Source organism: Cynoglossus semilaevis, chromosome Z, assembly GCF_000523025.1.
Source record: "Cynoglossus semilaevis isolate Cse_v1.0 chromosome Z, Cse_v1.0, whole genome shotgun sequence".
In the NCBI taxonomy this organism is placed as follows: Eukaryota; Metazoa; Chordata; class Actinopteri; order Pleuronectiformes; family Cynoglossidae; genus Cynoglossus; species Cynoglossus semilaevis.
Genome location: NC_024328.1, coordinates 1,649,872 through 1,668,670, shown reverse-complemented (window position 1 = coordinate 1,668,670; position 18,799 = coordinate 1,649,872). Strand labels below are relative to the sequence as shown.

At 39.2% G+C, this 18,799-nt stretch overlaps 2 protein-coding genes across 4 annotated transcripts in view; both read left to right on the top strand.

Annotated features, from left to right (window-relative positions):
- The first annotated feature begins 378 nt into the window (after window positions 1-378).
- On the top strand, window positions 379-15,022 carry golga1 (golgin A1). Of its 2 annotated transcripts, none has more exons than XM_025053261.1 (24): window positions 379-546; window positions 1,365-1,671; window positions 4,034-4,124; window positions 5,339-5,413; window positions 6,603-6,700; window positions 6,783-6,815; window positions 6,890-7,018; window positions 7,145-7,314; window positions 7,401-7,512; window positions 7,659-7,742; window positions 7,836-7,961; window positions 8,254-8,349; window positions 8,475-8,570; window positions 8,700-8,762; window positions 8,889-9,029; window positions 9,244-9,318; window positions 9,480-9,569; window positions 11,093-11,195; window positions 11,289-11,449; window positions 12,002-12,160; window positions 12,258-12,317; window positions 12,541-12,765; window positions 12,871-12,957; window positions 13,324-15,022. In XM_025053261.1, the coding sequence occupies exons 2-24, from the start codon at window positions 1,543-1,545 to the stop codon at window positions 13,402-13,404; spliced, it is 2,484 nt and encodes an 827-aa protein (XP_024909029.1). In that variant the 5' UTR covers window positions 379-546; window positions 1,365-1,542; the 3' UTR covers window positions 13,405-15,022. The 2 variants fall into 2 exon arrangements, with proteins under 2 accessions (XP_024909029.1, XP_008333961.1); XM_008335739.3 differs by having other exon boundaries at window positions 380-546; window positions 8,700-8,795.
- A 230-nt stretch (window positions 15,023-15,252) lies between these two features.
- Window positions 15,253-18,799, top strand: part of LOC103397472 (60S ribosomal protein L35) — a 3,861-nt gene continuing 314 nt past the window's right edge. Inside the window, exons 1-4 of one of the 2 annotated variants that reach the window (XM_008335741.3) lie at window positions 15,253-15,332; window positions 16,009-16,145; window positions 17,028-17,109; window positions 17,665-17,855. In XM_008335741.3, the coding sequence (XP_008333963.1) occupies window positions 15,330-15,332; window positions 16,009-16,145; window positions 17,028-17,109; window positions 17,665-17,814 (372 nt within the window). In that variant the 5' untranslated portion in view covers window positions 15,253-15,329 and the 3' untranslated portion in view covers window positions 17,815-17,855. Of the gene's footprint in view, window positions 15,333-16,008; window positions 16,146-17,027; window positions 17,110-17,664; window positions 17,856-18,799 lie in introns of those variants that run through there. The other variant, XM_008335742.3, reaches the window with a different exon arrangement.

Below are 18,799 nucleotides of genomic sequence, written 5' to 3'. Positions count from 1 at the left end.
TGCCAAAACACCACGGGAACAAACTGAAACACCTGTCCTGTCTGGAACTATGGTCAAAGAAAGAGTTGCAATGTATAAATATCTCTAAAATATTTTATAACAAATAATGAAATAAAAAAAAATAGAGTTTAATGTTTATTATATTAAGTTAATAAACAATCTTTTGGTGATATTGATATATTAATAAATGTAATTATAGTTTAAAATATTATTAATGATTGTTAATGACATTAAATATTAAGTTAATATTGATTTAAACAAAAAATGCGGATGTGCAGTTGATGCTGTAGTCCACTGACTGTTCCCGCTGCTGCTACTTATCTGACCTGTAGGTGGCAGATGTTGCTACTAGAGAAGGGTGTGACGTCAACGGTCATCTGTGATTACGTGTTCGCTTTTAGACTAGCAGCACTTATAGTAGCACTGGCATTAGCTGTAGTAGTGAGCTTGGTAAACTGCACTTCGCCACAGCAGCGCTTCCGTTGTGTATATACAGAGAAAAATGGGGGAGACGCCATTGACTGACACTGTTCGACGTTAATTGTGGTAAGTTAAAGACGGCTTCACAAACGAGGCAATATTAACATCTGGCAGCTAACAACAGCGTTCACTTACATTGTTGTGGCTAAAGAAGTTAGCCGGCTAGCTGTCTGTAAAAACAGCCAGTCCAAGGGAACGAACCTTAACTAATGGCGTCAACGCTGCCGAGGCAAAGCAAGCTACCACTTTTGTTTGTTTTTTTAATTTATAGAATTGTGCCAGTTCTTAATGTATGTTGCTGGACCATCATTGAAGACAAGACATAAAAACAGAAATGTGTACAAACTCTGGTGAAGCAGTCATTTTTGATGGTTCATATATACTGTATATACAGTATATTATACTCAACAAGCCCAAAATCTCGACTGCAAAAATTGGAGTGGGCAAGAAGATATTTGAATCGGATACTGTTTTATACAGTTATACACATTTCTTATATCTTCTCAGCATAAGAATATGTCACGAGTTTATTTCAGAAGAGCACTATTGACAAATTATGGTAAGCTAGTGAAAACAATAGGGGGACATGGTGTATTAGTATTTTGTTGTGAAATACATGGGGTACTAACAGAAATGATGGATCTTCTGTCTGTCATTATTAGACATAGTGTACAAAAAATTATTTTACCCAACATTCTTTTAGAATTATGTTTAACTCGAAATGTGCTTTGATTTAAAAATATGCATCCTTACCGCACTGTGATCCATTGACAGAATAGTTCTAGGATGGATGCCAATAACGTCAGAAAATACCCTGTCATTGAGAAAAATACAGCCTTTTTCATTCTACAGATATACATAACAGTCTTCTTTTCCCTCTGTAGGTGTAACAGCATGGACTTGCCAGCACTGCAAATGTTGCAGCAGCACATCATTTGGACACTACTTGCTTACAGTCTTGAGGAGATGGACCCATAACCTCAATGCATTGTACCACGTGAAGTCACTCACATCACACACACTGCAGTTTGCACTAGGATAGAGGCCTTGACTGGGCTAGACATGTTTGCCAAGCTAAAGAAAAAGCTTGCTGAGGAAGCAGCCACGGCACCTCGCAGCGGCGTTCGTATTCCACGCACCATCAGCAAGGAATCCATCACCTCAGTAGGGGCAGACTCAGGCGATGACTTTGTGAGTGACACAGACAAAACTAATTAAAAACTAATTAACCCTGATGTCAATGTGTTTCCTCTAGATAATCTTCCAAATTTATGTTTTGCTTTTTTCTTAGATGTACAAAATCGGTGTGGTGTTATGCATGTGGAAATGGTTAAAATTGATATAGCTTGATACTTTACCTATATATTATACTTTGGCTACCTTATTCACAGAGAGAAGACTGTCACATTTGGACAGGAAAATGCCTCTGTGCTATATGTTTGTTCACTGTGATTTGCATTGGTAGAAATGAATTATATGAGCTTTTAGCTGAGATTCTAATGTTTCTGTCGAAATGACTCATGTCTACGCAGCCGTTAACAAAATGTTGTTACTATGATACTAGAGGGTGCGGTGTAAGAGGTAAACTTATGCATGTAGACTAATGAAAGTTATATGCCCTCCCTGGCTGTTATTCTTGAGTTGTTATAGATTACAACACACTTATAGTTCACCAGGTGTTTACAAAATAAAGCTTGTGTCCATTTAGAATTGTGCTGAATTAACAGCAGTGCACAGCTCTTTACACCGCCCTCCAGCAGTTGCAAACTAGTAATACCATACTGGGAGTGGTAGTTTGGCTGGCACTACTGATTGCAAATAGGAGTATTATAATCACTTGCGTTTCCAGGTCACTTAAAGTGTGGAATTGAAACTCCTTTTATCCAGGCACATTTCTAGATTTTGGCAGATTAAATATATTATTTAATATGAATCACACAGTTTAGCCCTAAAAAAAATTCATTTTTTTAAATTTATTTCCCCGAATCTCATCTCCTGAAATACTTATTAGTCCATTACAGATACAGAAGGCAGTAGCAGTATGTCTCAGGGAAAATCTCAACAATAAGAGGTAAGATGAGTGCAGTAGAAGAAGTAGCTGAGCTTGGAGAATTCTTGTGCGCAATAAATCAGTAAATGAATAAATAATATCAGTGTGTTTATGCCTCACTGTTGGTGCAGCATTATGAAGCTCATTCCAAAAAGGACACATAATGATTTGATACCAGCTCCAGGGCGTTATCATGGTGAACACAAAGCACATGAAGTCACTGTTAAAGCTCTACATGTCTCTGGTTTCATGTTTTTTGAAGGTTAACATTGAGGCCAATGAGCATGTTACAGGTGCATTAGTACCCACTCTGTGGCTTCATTAGAGTCTTTTTATTGCCTCTCCCTCTCCAGTATATTAGAGCTACGGGAATAGTCTCCTGGTTCTGCTTCTCTGTCAAATGTAAAAGTGTTCAATTTTAAATGTCAAAAACAAAATACAAATGCAAGTACAATAATAAAGAAAAATAGGTGAATCATTTAACAGGGTGTTCATGTTACTTTTTTTATACCTGAGGAAAAGTCATTAACAGCACGTGCGGAAAAAATCTCTCACCAAAGCTGCTCTTCAAACATGTAAAGATAATGTGTCTGATTTAGTTGTGCTGTGAAAATAGTTAAGTTTAGGTAGGCTGTGGATAAAGGGACATATGTATCAGTTTTCACTTTTTACATTCACACAGTTTTTAGTTCACCGGAGTGCTGTACATCTTTCAGGGAACTCTGACCCCTGGGGCAGCACATCTGTATTGGTTGCACTTTGATAAATTATTCAATGAAGCTGTTGTCTAGTTAAATTTCTACATTAATACAAATAATACAAAACATATGAATTAAAATCTATAACATATGGTTATAAAAATCCTTCTATTTGATCATTTCACTTTTCAAGTTAAAAAGACATTGTCATTATTTTATTGTGGCCACACCATGTAATACATGATCTATTATATCACGTAAACAGTGTTTGTGATCTTTGCAGTTAACTCAACTTTTTTATTGACAGACTCTCAGTACACTTACCTAAATGCTGTATTTTATTTAAGCTGATTGACCAAATACATGTAACAATGATGTATTTGTGTTACCACCACAACAACAAAGAAGTGTTGTCTCTATAATTGAAAACATCCAAGTTAAACCCCAGGCGCAGTAGGAAATAGCTGCAGAAGACAATCTGATTTTTAATGAGACTACTGCCAAGATAATTTTGACAAATATCTCACGCCTCAATCCCATGTTGCACTTGCTGCTGTTATCTGATTTTGGGCTTCTGCAAGGAACATTTTCACTTCTCAACAACAGACTGTGATAACGTGTTCCTGCTTTGGACTGTGATTAGTCCCAAACCTAAACAAATATTTCTTCTCTAATTAGAAACTTTTTTTATGGCAGTTCAGGCATCACTGAGAAGCTTTGACTGTAACAGAAAATCAGTTTACCTCCTGCTCTGTGTTGTATTTACGTTCTTTATGTGTTTCTTTTCTACCCTTCTTTTCTTTAGGCATCTGATGGCAGCAGCTCCAGGGACGACTTACCGGCTCAAATCCTAAGAAGAAATGATCAGATCCGGAAGTTGGAAGCCAAGTTGTCAGGTATGAAACATCCAACTGAAGCTGCTGTCAGACAAAAAAAAGTCAATAAGTAATTTCAGATATTTCAGCTGTTCATGTCAACTCTGTCGTGTGTGTTCTGCTAAATGAAAACTAAATGAAAATGAATTTAAAAATAAAGGCAGTTAGTCGGGAATATGGACAACAAATGCTTTGTAAATTATAATACAGTTAAAAGGGGAATCTTAATCAAAAAGCCACTACGGAAGGTTGTATGAGTGTACACTATGTGGTGTCACAGGCAGTGAATGTGAAAAATCCATTTCAACATATGAAAGAAAAATATGTGCCAGTCACACCCTGTGAATAACTTTTAACACTTCACACAAAATAGGAATCAACTTTATGCTTGAAACAATGAGAGTATAGTGATGCTCTGTCTCTCAGCTGCTGCTGCACTCCTTCCCAAAGCAGCAGGTGTTGTCAGTTAGAAAACCAGTTTGAAGTTAATTAAATTCAGTAGTGGCATTACTTTCTTTTACATTTCAAAGTTAAAAAAATTTGGGTGCCAGTAATGGTCCACTTAATGTGGAAAAACCACCTTAAACAGCTTTAAACATTCGTACACACTTTTGCCAAACTTTAAAATATGGACTTAAAAAAACTTACTACAAATTACTACAAATTTATAGAATTTACATTATAAAATCATATAATTAATCAAGTAAAATCTTGCTTTTCCCCTTAGAAAATTGTTCTTTCCTCTGGCACATTACATATAAATGATCATCATATCAATATGGCCTTATGATATTATCATTAACTGCTTTTTGTACAGTGTTTTCTTTTTGTTTGTTATTGTGTCTGTCTGGTTGAGAAGTTTGTCGACTCAGTTTGGCCTTGAAAATGTAGTCGAGGATTAAAACTTCCTGTACTACTGAATGTGATCAAACTGCTGCGGAATAATGACCTGCGATGAAAAGAAAGAATTACGAGTTGTGACGAAAGGTTAAAGGTCCAACATTCTCAACAAAGCCTATGATCCAGTCTCTTTTGTTTAAAAATCATGTGGTATTTTTTTTTAAACTTTCCATTATTTCTCAATCATAATTTCCCGTTTGTTCCCCCCTCTCCTTTTGTTCACTGTTTGTCTATTGTCACCTACTTCGTCTTGCTGGTGTTGTGTGTATGATGTGTTTGTACGTGCGTGTATTGTAAAACCCCCATCCCATTGGCCCACCTCCCCCACACTGTAGACTACGCTGAGCAGCTACGAATTATGCAGAAGACCAAGGAGAAGCTTGAAATTGCATTAGAAAATCATCAGGATTGTACGTACCTACTCTCTACTCTCCTCCCAAACTACTTCCTCTCTAACGTGTCTGTTTCCTGTAACAGTCATGTCATTTCCCAGCGCATCCTCACTTCTTCCTTCTGCTTAGAACGCTCTGTTTTTCTGGACGCTCTTTAGGTTCATTTACAGATGCACTGTCTGGCATTTTGTTGGTGCAAAGCTTTGTTTTCCGCAGTGGAGGCTTTTTTCCTCAGGGTGAAGTGCACCATTTATGTAGTTGGACGAGGAGTGTAAATGATCGGCATTAAATCTTACATTGTTTTTATTTGGGTTTGTTTTTTCGTTTAGTTCTGATATTTCCCTTTGGTGTCGCTCTCTTCAGACTACCATAATGAAATTATTCATTGGTCCCATTATCTTTTCACAAGACAATGGGACCAAAGGAAGGCAAACCTCTTGAAATTGAGTTTATTTCATTATATGTGAGTCCTGACGCTTTTTCCTCGCCCTTGACTTTATAGATATACTCAAGTTTTTGGATGTAAAAGACAAATATTTACCCTTCACTTCTCTAATTTTTCTCTATTGTCTTTCATCTACATGGTGCATTAAATAGTCAGAAACACTCTCATTTTAAACACTCGATACTGAAAAACACAAAGACACGACAAAACTTTTATACAGTCTTTTTTGGACAATCATTTATGGCAAATGGGAGACTGTTGTAAACCAGAGGTTGCTTGATCCAGTATTTTGGGTCTATTTCAGTTTGATATTGATCAAAATTTCATAACATAAAAAAAAAAAACTATTGATCTGATACATAAGCCCAAATGCTCGACCTAACTTTGTGTGATATGCCGTAAGGGACGCTATCACCTCAACAACGGCAGCCTGTGGCATGCTGGAGAAGAAAAGACGGTATCGGATTAATATAAGCATCAGTAGATTCTTTTTTTAACTTGTTATTGCAGAGATTTAAGCCTTGTTGTTGTCTTTAAAACAAAGAGCAGTTAATCTTTTTTTTCCATGCACTGCTTCCTGCCTTTGCTTCTAGTTCACAAGTTCACACACTTCTTCAGGAGACTCAGCTACTAACAGTATTACTCTCTGTGCTGTTTGTCATTTCTATAATTTTTTAACATTTTTGTTTTGATTAACCTTGTTTTCTCTGCTTTCCATGTTCCCATTCTCTCCTGTCATTTTCTTTCTCCTTTATGGCACAGCCTCCATAAAGAAACTTCAGGAACAGAATGAGTCTCACCAGGCCAGCACAGCCAAAATGGCAGAGGGAATGACTTTGGCTCTGGAAAAGAAGGATGAGGTGAGTGTGCGCGTATCAGTCAGTCATCAGGCACAATACAGATACCCAAACACTATTTTCTTTCTTTGTTTCTCTACTGCAGGAGTGGATGGAGAAGTTTGCTCTTGTGGAAAAGGTTAGTCTTTCCTATAGGCCTGGGTAACGATATACAATTGATTTAATATTGGAGTGATTGGTCTGTTTGTTTAGGAAAAAAATGAGCTGTCAACCAAACTACAGAACATGATGGAGCAAAGTGCTACACTCTTCCAGAAAAGGGACGACCTGGACGAACTAGAAGGTTTTAAGCAGCAGGAGCTGGCCAAAGTCAAACACATGGTGCATTAGAGTCTTTTAATTAAAGTCACAAAACAAATGCTGCCTCTCTTCTGCACTTCAACAAATGTTTTGTTTGTTAAGGTCTGACTTTGTGTTTGTTTGTTTTTTTTCTTTACTTAATGCCAGTTACTGAGGAAAGAAGATCAGCTGAATAAGCAGGAGCAGGAGTTGCAGCAGAAGGAAGCTGAAGTCAACTTGGCAAAGAGTGGACTGTCCGAGACCCAACGGAAACTCCGACTCCTGGAAGCAGAGCACAAGGAGAGCTGCAGACTCAACTCTGAATTTGAAATAGAGCGGTGAGGAGGCAGTGTTGTAATGATTTTTCAGAACGGTCAAACTTGTTTGTCAGTGAGAAATAATGTCGATCATTTGATTTGTGTAGCGAGGATCTCCTGCTTCTCAAAGAGAAGGCGGACAAGAAGGTTGGTGAGCTGGAAGGACATTGTCAGGAGCTCCAGTCTGTCATCCAGCAGGTGTCAGAAGACTTTCAGAAGGTAAGAATTTTAAAATCAGCGCTTGCAGCATGTTCAAAGCATTTTTCCAAAGTTAACTTAATTGAAAAATCAATGTGGGGAAATAACTTATTCTGTGTACACCGCTAATGACAGAGCTTAATAAATGTTTTTTTTTTAATTTTCAGTCACAGGGTATGGTGTCAGCTCTGGAGAAATCACTGGAGGATCTACAAACTGAACATGATGCGCTTAAGCTGCAACAGCAAAAGGTTAGACAATTGACCAAAACACTCAATTTACAAACAGTTCACATTACAAAAATATTGATAAATATTTGAACTTGTCCTGTCTGAAATGGTCAGGCTGCGGTGACAGAGGAGGAAAAGGAGCGCTCATTGGTGGAGCTTCAGACGAAAGTGACCTCACTAGAGAGACGACTTCAAGGCAACCTGAGTCAGGATGAACATCTACAAGAGCTTCTGAAGGAGGTAAAGAACATGTGAAATGGAAATACGTCTAGTTTAGTTTTTTCTAAATATTCAATTTTTATTAAGATTTTTACTTTTTAACATCCAATCTCAAAATGATTATAGGAAGATCATCAAAAAATGTGTTCTATCAGTGGTTGCAAATACTGTCTGACATAGAAGATGCATATTTTTTAATGTTTTCAAGTGTTTGAATAACAGCAGATAGATGGAAGTTTTGATGGAAATGCTACACACATTTTTAATGAAAACACTACACACTTCTATCAGCTCTTCCCTTTATTTTTTTTAGAAGTCCAGTCTGGAGCTGAGTCTGCATAAGACCCGGGCGGAGCTGCTGTCTGTTCGAACGAACCATGCTGATACAGTCAGCTCTCTGGAGGCACAGGTAACTAACCTCAATATTTAATTAATGAGGCAGATATTTAGATGGTTACTAAACTTTGGGTGAATAAAACAAGAGTGTCCTTATTGTTATTGATTCACACCTCATCTTATGGGTCTTTTGTGTAGATTTCTAAAATGAGTTGCAGCATCACTGAGCTGCAGACTCTCCTCCGTCATAAAGACGATTCGTCCAGAGCCTACAGAGAGAGAACAGATGCGCAGGTGAGCAGAAAGCAGTCATGACTTCTTAATTTTTAATGTCGCTCTTCATGAAGTTTGAGGATTTAAAGCAGTACAATTTAGACGACTGTTTTGTATAGTCAGTTCAGCTGCTGTTCTTTTTTTCTTTAGGTTGCTAATTTGGAGCAGCAAGTCCTGGAGTATGGTGAAAAACTAAAAAGTGCAGAGCACCAGGTGACAGACAAACAACAACACATGGATAAACTGGTTAGGACCATCAGTGCACTCAATTAAGACGTCTGTGTAGCAGCGATTTTAAACTGCAGTGTAAAGAGTGATAATTATGTGTTTTCTGTTCAGCAAGGAGATTGGACTACAGAAAAGGTCTTTCTGGATCAGCAAGTGTGTTTGTTACAGCAGCAGAGCAAGGAGAAGATCAGTCAGCTGGAGAAAAACATCCTTTCATTAGAAATGGAAAAAAAGACGCTGCAAGAGACTGTTGTGTGTATATCTCTTATCTTTGGCAAATTAAAAAAATCTTCAAATCTTGCGTTTGTATGACAAAAAAGTTTTTTTCTGCTGTTCTCTGTAGAGGCAGTTCTTAGATGTATTATATTTGTTTTATTTTGACAAATCCAAATCCCATGTACAGTATTTATACTACAATTTTAAACCTCTTGTAAGTAATGCATTTTTTCCTGTTGTATCTTGTCAGGTTGATTTGGAGAAGCAGAGGGGCGAGTTGAACAACACACTGATGCAGCGGACAGAGGAGCTACAACAGTGCAGGGTGATAATGTTATCATCAAACTGGGGACAATATCCATACTCAATAATTCTACATTCATGTCTGGGAACAGCATGTCACTTACCAAGGCCTCGGTGCTGCTGGTGTAGAGCTTAAAAAACCCTACTTTTGTCACATTCCACTTTTATTGTGTTTTTTCCCAGCTGGACCTAGAAAGTCGACAGATGGTGAGCACAGAAATCGCCAAAGCTCTGGAAGAAACCAGACGACAGAAGGAGGAGCTGCAGACACAGGTTTGCAGACATACACACAACCATCCATCCATCCATCTTCAACCACTTATCCGGGGCCGGGTCGCGGGGGCAACAGTCTGAGCAGGGACACCCAGACTTCCCTCTCCCTCGACACTTCCTCCAGCTCTTCTGGGGGGACCCCAAGGCGTATCCAGGCCAGCCGAGCGACGTTGTCGCTCCAGCGTGTCCTAGGTCTCTTCCCAGAGGGACGGCACCCGAGCACCTCCCGAAGGAGGCGTCAGGCGGCCATACGATGTAAATGCCCAAGCCACCTCAGCTGACTCCTCTCGATGTGGAGGAGCAGCGGCTCTACTTCGAGCTCCTCTCGTGTGACAGAGCTCCTCACCCTATCTCTGAGGGAGAGCTCTGCCACCCTGCGGAGAAAGCTCATTTCAGCCGCTTGAATCCTTGATCTCGTTCTTTCGGTCATGACCCACAACTCATGACCATAGGTGAGAGTAGGAACGTAGATTGGGAACAGCTGCTGAGTCCTCAGCTTCAGCTCCCCCCTCGGAAGACGTGTCATCGGGACTGAGGAGATCCTCGAAATATTCCTTCCACCTCCCGACGACATCCTCAGTCGAGGTCAACAGCCCCCCCCCCCTGCTGTAAACAGCAGTGGTGGGAAACTGCTTCTCTTTCCTGAGGCGCCGGATGGTTTGCCAGAATTTTTTCGAGTCCGACAGGTAGTCCTCCTCCATGGCCTTCCCGAACTTTTCCCAGACCCAGAGTTATTGCTTCCACGACTACCCGAGCCGCAGTCCGCTTGACCTGCCTGTACCGGTTGGCTGCCTCAGGAGTCCCACAAACCAACCAGGCTCGATAGGACTCCTTCTTAAGCTTACGACTTCTCTTACCTCCGGTGTCCACCAGAACATAGTCCACTCAGACTCGATGTCTCCAGCCTCCCTCGTAACCTGTTCAAAGCTCTCCCGGAGGTGGGAGTTGAAGGCCCCCCTCACCGGGATTCCACCAGACGTTCCCAACCGACCCTCACGATACGCTTGTGTCTGCCAGGTCTATCCAGCTTTGCCCCCTGTAAGCAGAACCAACTCACCACCAGGTGGTGATCAGTTGACAGCTCAGCCCCTCTCTTCACCCTAGTGTCCAATACATACGGCCGGATGTCAGATGACACAACTACAAAGTCGATCATTGACCTCCGGCCTAGGGTGTCCTGGTGCCAAGTGCACTGATGGACACCTTTATGTTTGAACATGGTGTTTGTTATGGACAAACTGTGACTAGCACAGAAGTCCAATAACAAAACACCACTCGGATTTAGATCGGGGAGGCCGTTCTTCCCAATCACGCCCCTCCAGGTGTCACTGTCGTTGCCCACGTGGGCGTTGAAGTCCCCCAACAGGACGATGGAACCACGTTAAGGTTGCGATTCAAGGATACACACAACACATAAGCAAAACACAAAGAGTTGACCTTTAGACTCAAAAATGCATAAAGGAAATTCATATAAAGACTTTTTAAAATGTGTGTGTGATGGTTACTTCTTTGGATACTGATAGGTTGAAGAGCAGGTCCTGTCCCTGAAAAGAACACAGCAGGACATGTCCACTGTCAGGGAGACACTGACTGCAAGAGAGGAAGATGTCAAAACTCTGCAGAATGGTACACACATGTTTAGACACTTTCCACTGCATCTCCTACAACTTTGTCTTAGACTTTAAATATGAAAATGCTGAATGGGTTTTTGTGTTGCAGAGGTACAAAGCCAACAGACTTCCCATGCCACGCTGCAGGAAGAGGTGGAGAAGTTGCAAGCTCAGTTAAAGCAAGTGGAGCTGGACAGAGACTCTCAGCTCAGCAGCCTAAAGGAGCAGCTGGTCAGCCAGACAGAGCAACTGGACAGCTCCCAGTCACGGGTCAGTCCAGACCACAAAACCTTTCCATTCAACCTTTAAATATATGGTCACACTAAAATTGAGGGGTTTGAAGAATGTTATTAACAACACAGCGATGACTCTTGCTCAGCTGTGGGCACAGTGTTATGTCAGACTGTTCTCAGGAAGATAGTACAGTTTGATCTTTGACCTTTAGCCACTGAGCAGCCTCTCAGGTATATGGTATAAAATTAATCTCACATGCGTCTTCATAATGTTTATAATATAATATGCTCTAATACCAATCAGGGACTGTTCACCCTGTTTAGCCCACATTCATGATTGAGTTTGACACTTCTGCTTTAAAAAGACTGAATAAGAAAATATGTTGCTGCTCTGCTGCTTCAATCTTGTGTGCAATAATATAAAATAATCTACATACTGCAACTGTTCTATTGCTGTTTTTTTTGGCATGTAATCTGTTCCTCTTTTCCCTTTGCTGGTAGATTATTGATTTTGTTTTATGAATCACAAGAACGCTCTAACAGTGGAAAACAAAAAATAGACAAACTGAATGTCTTCTTGTGTGTATAGATCCTGTTCCTGGAAGTGGAGGTGGAGACCCTGACAGAGCAGCTCCGCACCCCTGTGGTGTGTGAGGAGGATCAAAATGGCAGTGTGACGATGGATGATCTGGATCACATTCAGAATGTCAACAAAGATCTGGAGCAGCAGCTCAATGATAAGAACAAGGTCAGACAAACACTTCTCACGGAATGGTTTATTACTAGGTGAATAATAATGTATGAGTACACTGCAGTAACTCAATTATGCTTTTGTTTGTTTGCAGACCATTAGGCAACTGCAACAAAGACTGGCTGAACTAAAGAGGACTTTGCAGAAAGAACTGGTGAGATGACGGAAAACTTTATTAGAGTAAAGTGATGATTTTAGGAGATAACTGAATGCAGAGATTGTCTTGAATTTTTTTATTTGTCCTTCACTAACACCTGTTAAACAGCACAATGTATGAACATGTTATAAAACCCTAATACCAAAATCTGTTGTTTCACACCAGATGAATACTTCAAAACACAGGTATATAACACCTTTAGTTTCTCTGTGTACCACAGAAGTTAAAGCCCGAACCAGAGGCTGATGCGAAGGAGAAGTCGACAGAGAGCCGGGCAGAAAAACAAGAGAGGGCTTCTCCAGATCCCCCACAAGTGTCTGCCCCAAGCCCCCCGAGCTCAAACACCACCGTGACCAACAACTCAGACCTCAGCGACTCAAGGGAGATCAACTTTGAATATCTCAAACACGTAGTTCTCAAGTTCATGTCGTGTAGAGAGGCAGAGGTACGGTACATGTAATCTACATTTACAGCATCACATAGAAGCAACCAGATCCTTCTAAAAAAAACTAGTGTCAATGTGTGTTGTTTGTGTTTCTGTCTCTGTCAGGCATTTCATCTGATACGAGCTGTCTCCGTACTGCTGCACTTCACCCGAGAAGAAGAAGACATGCTGAAGCAAACGCTAGAGTACAAGGTTAGTATCACCAACAACTTCAGATTCAACAAACTCCAACTGAGCAACCTTATATGCCTGGAACAGCACCGTAGTTGTATTAACAGAGTGGGGCCCAACCTTTTTTAGCTTGCGATCCTATTTTTACATCACAGATTTTTGAGTAATTTCTGAGAGTTGCCAGATTGTTGAATTTTACATTCCAGTGCCAGCTTAGATATTTTTGGATGCTGCATTTTACTTGAACTAAATGTAAAGAGAGAATACAGTTGTTGAGGAAAGGTGTTTTCTGATTTTATTCCTGATTTTAAAAAGAATAATAATTATAGAAAAACATTTTTTTTATCAATTACCATGTCCGTTTACTGCTTTACTTCTTATCTCCAGATGTCCTGGTTTGGATCTAAGCCTTCTCCTAAAGGGATCATCAGGCCTTCCATCTCAGGCTCTTCAACTTATTGGAGATGATAAGCAGCAGAAAGAGAAAGGACTCTGTTCCTCCATACTAAGGACTCCAGCTTTAAACTGTAAACAACCAGTGACCCCTAGTGGGAAGAACTGTTGTTTTTCTACTCTGTGTGAGGGGCTTGACAAGGGCTGCACAGGTTGTGGGATAGATATATTTATAATGGTTTATTTTTATGGTTACAAAAACAGGAAAAGATGCATCATTCACAATTGAGATCAAACCATTGTATATTTCTCCGGTTGGGAAATGCATATGATCAAGAGAGAAGTCTGATTAAATGCCGTTCTTTTAAATAAAAACAAAGCAGCACAGCACACGTGGTTTATATGAGGGCAGGACATTTGTGTTAGCTGGACAACATCTAATGCTTTCAGCCACTGTTGGAACCTTTAAATCTGTCACATAAAGATTATACTGTAGAGTTAGATAATGAAAATCTTTCTCACTCAGATCCTTACTACATCACACAAACTGACAGATCTTGCCAATAAGGACCTTTAGTATAGAAACCTTGTGGGATCAGAGGTTTTTTTTTTGAACGGGCTGTTGATGCCTACTTCAGTGTTGAAAATCAAAAGAACTCTGCACAGGTGCTGAAAGAAGAAAGAAAAACTAAATCAAAGTGAATACTGTTGATTCTTAATTGACTCTTTGGGTTATAATGAGTGTGTATTATGTTAATGACAGAAGGACTGCCTTTAACCTGCATATGCTGTTGTAAATGAAAGTACATTCCACATGTAAATTTCTGTATAGAGGATGTACAAATGGTATGACATGAGATCTTTATAAATTGGTGGATGTGAGTGGTTTGATGTTTTTGCAGTATTTATCAAAATCAAACCAGCACAGTTGATTGGTTTCTGCTCTAGGTTCTATCTTGACTACCCCAGTCCACAGTGTGACTTGAGTCACATGATGGTGATTTTATTTATTTTCACAAGTGAATAGGCTGCATGCCTGCTGGTAAATTATTTAACACTTGATTACTTTCTTTACAAGCCAGTCCTAACTTTATTCATCACTTTTCATACCAAAATTCAGGAGGTTCTGCTGGATTGGGTTTTAAATTCACTGATTATTGTGAAGAGACATTTAGTTTAAACTTCTATGAACATAATTTCTATAACTTGTTTTTCAAATTTTACAGTATCTCAGAGCAGTGTGCATACACAGTGCGGTCAGGGTTTTCCATAATCCCATAAAATCTAAACTATAACCTTTAACTCACTTGGCTCACGAAGGTTCATGTATTATCTACCAACATGGGATACAGGTTTGCCTGCAGAAAAACATGTAACCACTGAACAGTTCAGTGTGGTGTAGCAGACTCCTGTTTACACAGATACTGAAGTCATGAGGATAATTTAAAAAAAATGCAAATTGACTTTTTACTGCTACAGATTCTAATCTACTGCCCACTGCTTACTTTGGTGATGGGTTAAAAGCAGAGGCTCGGTTTCATTGTATCCCTGTAGTACTGTAAAAAATAAAGACCATGAACAAAACACTCATCCATCAATCAACAATCAATATTTGTCTTTTCCTTGGTATGATTTAACAAGTGCTGCTGATTTTATTCGTTGTTTCTTAATATTAAATACAATATGAGAAAAAGAGGTTTTCATTCATTTTTATTTATAAAACAAATTCCCCCTCAGTAGAATACTCTCTTATTTTTCTTTCGGCTTTGTCCCTTTTATACTACTATCAATATATATAATATAATAATATAATATAATAATTATATATATGCATATGTAATAATTTATATTGGCTTATACTACTGTATATTAAATAAATAAATAAATGCAATAATTAATAAATACTTTATGTTTTAGTACTCTAGAAGAGAATCACCGGAAACTCTTTTTTATGAGCACGCGGTGTGTCCGTCCTTTCCAACTAGGCAGCGAACAGGACTATGGTGAGTAACAAACGCTCTGCAGACAAAATTGAATTATTGCCACCTTACTTTTGTTTGATTTTACTTTTTGTGTGTTCCGTGTATTTGTAAGCTTCCTGAGACTTTTCTCAGCCGTATATCGAAAAGTAAATTGCTTCAGTAGTAGAATAAACCTGAGGTTATAGAACCGTGGTGGCGACTGTCGTCGATCGGCTCCGTATGCTAACAGTATGCTACAGGAGACAGACTGCGCTACATATGACTCTTACGCTTACAGATCTGTCAAACGTTTTTTCAATATACTTGTTGAATTCTTTGAATATTAAAGCGAAGCGATTAAATTTAGGAGAGGTCCATGCTTACATTGTGTTGGATTATACGGATTAATGCTCAAGCCGTATGTATGCTGTGATACGATGGCTAACAGTGTTGGCTCGTGTGGTTAACACGGGTTTTGATGCGAGTAGTATACATGGAAAACGGTTTATAAATAAATTAACGATAGAGTAATGTTATACCCGTGATAGTGCATTTAGCCCACTTAAATGTTTACTGGTAGAGTAGTAGTAAAACTCCGGTGTATGAATGTAGCGATTCTTTGCTAATTGAAGTAATTTAAGAGAAAGGAAATTAAATGTATGTATTCAAAATTGAAAACATCTGAAGAATTGCAAATATGTCACCTTCTCTTGTTCAGGCCAAGATCAAGGCACGAGATCTGCGGGGTAAGAAGAAGGAAGAGCTGCTGAAGCAGCTGGATGACCTCAAGAATGAACTGTCCCAGCTACGTGTGGCCAAGGTCACTGGAGGAGCTGCTTCCAAGCTCTCAAAGATGTAAGTTCAGCTAGAAAATCCCTAGAGATAGTGACACTAACACAGTGGGTTACAACAAAGTGATAATTTGGCATCATGCCATCACGGTTATCCTCAGAAATCAATACATTGAACACTTTTATGTTTAACTTGAGTCCAATTGAAAGAGAATCAATGTTTCTCCTTAATCTGTTTCTTCCAGTTGCTGTACATTTTTGTCTCACAAAACAATCTGTTGTGAAGACAACTGAAACTAATTACACCAGTTGTGGGGGTGCTCAAATTTGTCTATGAAGATCATCCACTAGATTACAGAGAAAATGGGAGGCATTTAAGGAATTGACAACCATTTGCATTAAATACAGGCCAATGACGTCTGTCCTTAACATTGCAGTTACATTTGGAACTGGTTACTTTGGAACCTCCAACCCTCATGTCAGAGTAGGACATGGCAGTGTGCCTAGCCTGACAGTGTGTGGTACACAGAGCAGATTGAAATTCTCTGTTCAACTTTGACACAGTTTGAAGGGATGTGCCAGCTACATAGCGGTTGTGTCAAAATGTCATTCTCCACTTGTCCACAGTTTTAAATAGTGTAGAAGTGAATGTGTTACATTGTATGAAGTCAAAGGCTTCTGTAATTTTGCAAGGTATATTGTATGTTTAATTTAGTAAATATTGCCCCGTTTTAAACTTGATAGATTTTTTTCCCAGGTTATTAAAAAAGAACCACAAGAAAAGTTTGAGGTTTTTTTTTTTTGTTTTTTTTTTTTACAACTTCAAATCTTTCAATGTGACCTAAGACTGTTGTTACATACAAATGTGGAAGTATGAGGCATCTTATCTGCTGTCGTCTTTTTTTTTTATCTAGGTCTTGCTAACTCAACTATTCTCTCTTTACAGCCGCGTCGTTCGCAAGTCCATCGCCAGAGTCCTGACTGTCATCAACCAGACACAGAAGGAGAATCTAAGGAAATTCTACAAGGTGAGAGCAGCGGCAGCAGCAGAATATTTAAAATAGCTGCATGTTTGTTTACACATGTTTCAGCTGCTTTGTACTTGGGCTTTTCCTGTGGTTTGCTTGTCTGAGATGATACTTACCAAGCTGAAGTGTGCTGATGCATTCACAAAAGCTTACCAAAAGACTGAGACTTGATAACCAGGAAGTTCCAAAAAGCACCAACTGTTGTCACTGACCGCAACACTTCTTATGACCAGAATCATTTGTCGGTTCTATGCCTTTATCACAGTAATGGTAGAAGTAGCTTAGGTTATAGGTGGGGATGGGGGGAGAGGTGCGGTGGGGGGAGACTAAACACTGTTTACTAATCACGTTGAAGATGAAACCAATACTTATGCAAAAGAAAGTCAAAGTCTAATTGACAGTTTAGGTATAGGTATGTTATTACTGAGCCAAAGGGTATTTAAAATAAAGGATATAAAAACATTATGAAATTTGGACTTAGTGCTGTGTGGTCTGTTAACTTTTTTTTTTTACTTAAGTGTGTTCCTAAAGTTCTCCAATTATTTGCTCTTCCAGGGTAAGAAGTACAAGCCCCTGGATCTGAGACCCAAGAGGACCAGAGCTCTGCGCCGCTGGCTCAACAAGCACGAAGAGAGTCTGCGCACCAAGAAACAGCAGAAGAAAAACCTCCTCTACTCCATGCGCAAATTTGCTGTCAAAGCCTAGTGGCTTTTTCTATTGACTCAATAAAATTGATGTAAAAAGACTGTCTGCTTTTGCGGTGTTTTGTTTAACAATATCTGGAAATAAGCTGCAACATGATCTGTATCAGAGGACAACTGTAGGGTTTATTTTAGAATCCAACTGAGGGTCGGGTTTGGACAGTTCGGGTGGTCGGATTCGGTTCACGGGCTGCCAGTTAACCACTGATCTATTTTAATTTCTTATAACAGGATTCACCATTATGGTTGCACCTGTATACAAAGTGTTCTAATGTCCCTCACTTTCAACATTCAATCCACTGTTTTACAGTGTCCATATATTCTCTAAAAAACCTTGGTGTCACCACCTGATTACTGCTCTGTACAATCAGAGTGTATCAAGTGACCTTGGCAGGATCCACTGTGTGGAACAATAATCAGAACAAAGTACTTAAAACACTTAAAATGTGTAACTTTATAACAACTTTAACAAATGTGTGTAGAAAAACAACCAGTGTTGTTTGCTGAGGTCTCTTATTAGTCCTCCTGATTGCAAGGATTCTATGAAGTTCTTCAATATCAGTCTGCATGATGAAGTTTGTGGACAGATTTGTTTTAAATTGCTTCTATGTCAAGCATGGGCAACCTCAGGCTCGTTTGCCTTTTTAATCTGGCCCACCAAACTTGTCCAAAATTATGTTACTGATTTCTATTATCATCATACTTCTGCCTTTTCCCTTGGGATGCAGGTTTACCTGCAGAAAAACATGTAACTACTGAACAGATCAGTGTGGTGTAGCAGACTCCTGTTTATACGGATACTGAATTCATTAAGATAATTTAAAAAAAAAAGCAAATGTACTTTTTACTGCCACTGATTCTACTCTACTGTGAAATCCCCAAAACACTCATCTATCAATCAACAATCAATATTTATCTTTTCCTTGGTATGATTTAACAAGTGCTGCTGCTTTTCTTCTTTCTGTTTCTTAATATTAAATACAATATGG

Excerpts from the sequence above, each read along its gene's own strand:
- golga1 (XM_008335739.3), top strand. The coding sequence starts at position 1,543 with ATGTTTGCCAAGCTAAAGAAAAAGCTTGCTGAGGAAGCAGCCACGGCA. Across the intron at positions 7,315-7,400 it reads TCTGAATTTGAAATAGAGCG|CGAGGATCTCCTGCTTCTCA; the intron begins GTGAGGAGGCAG and ends TGATTTGTGTAG. Across the intron at positions 12,766-12,870 it reads TGTCGTGTAGAGAGGCAGAG|GCATTTCATCTGATACGAGC; the intron begins GTACGGTACATG and ends TGTCTCTGTCAG.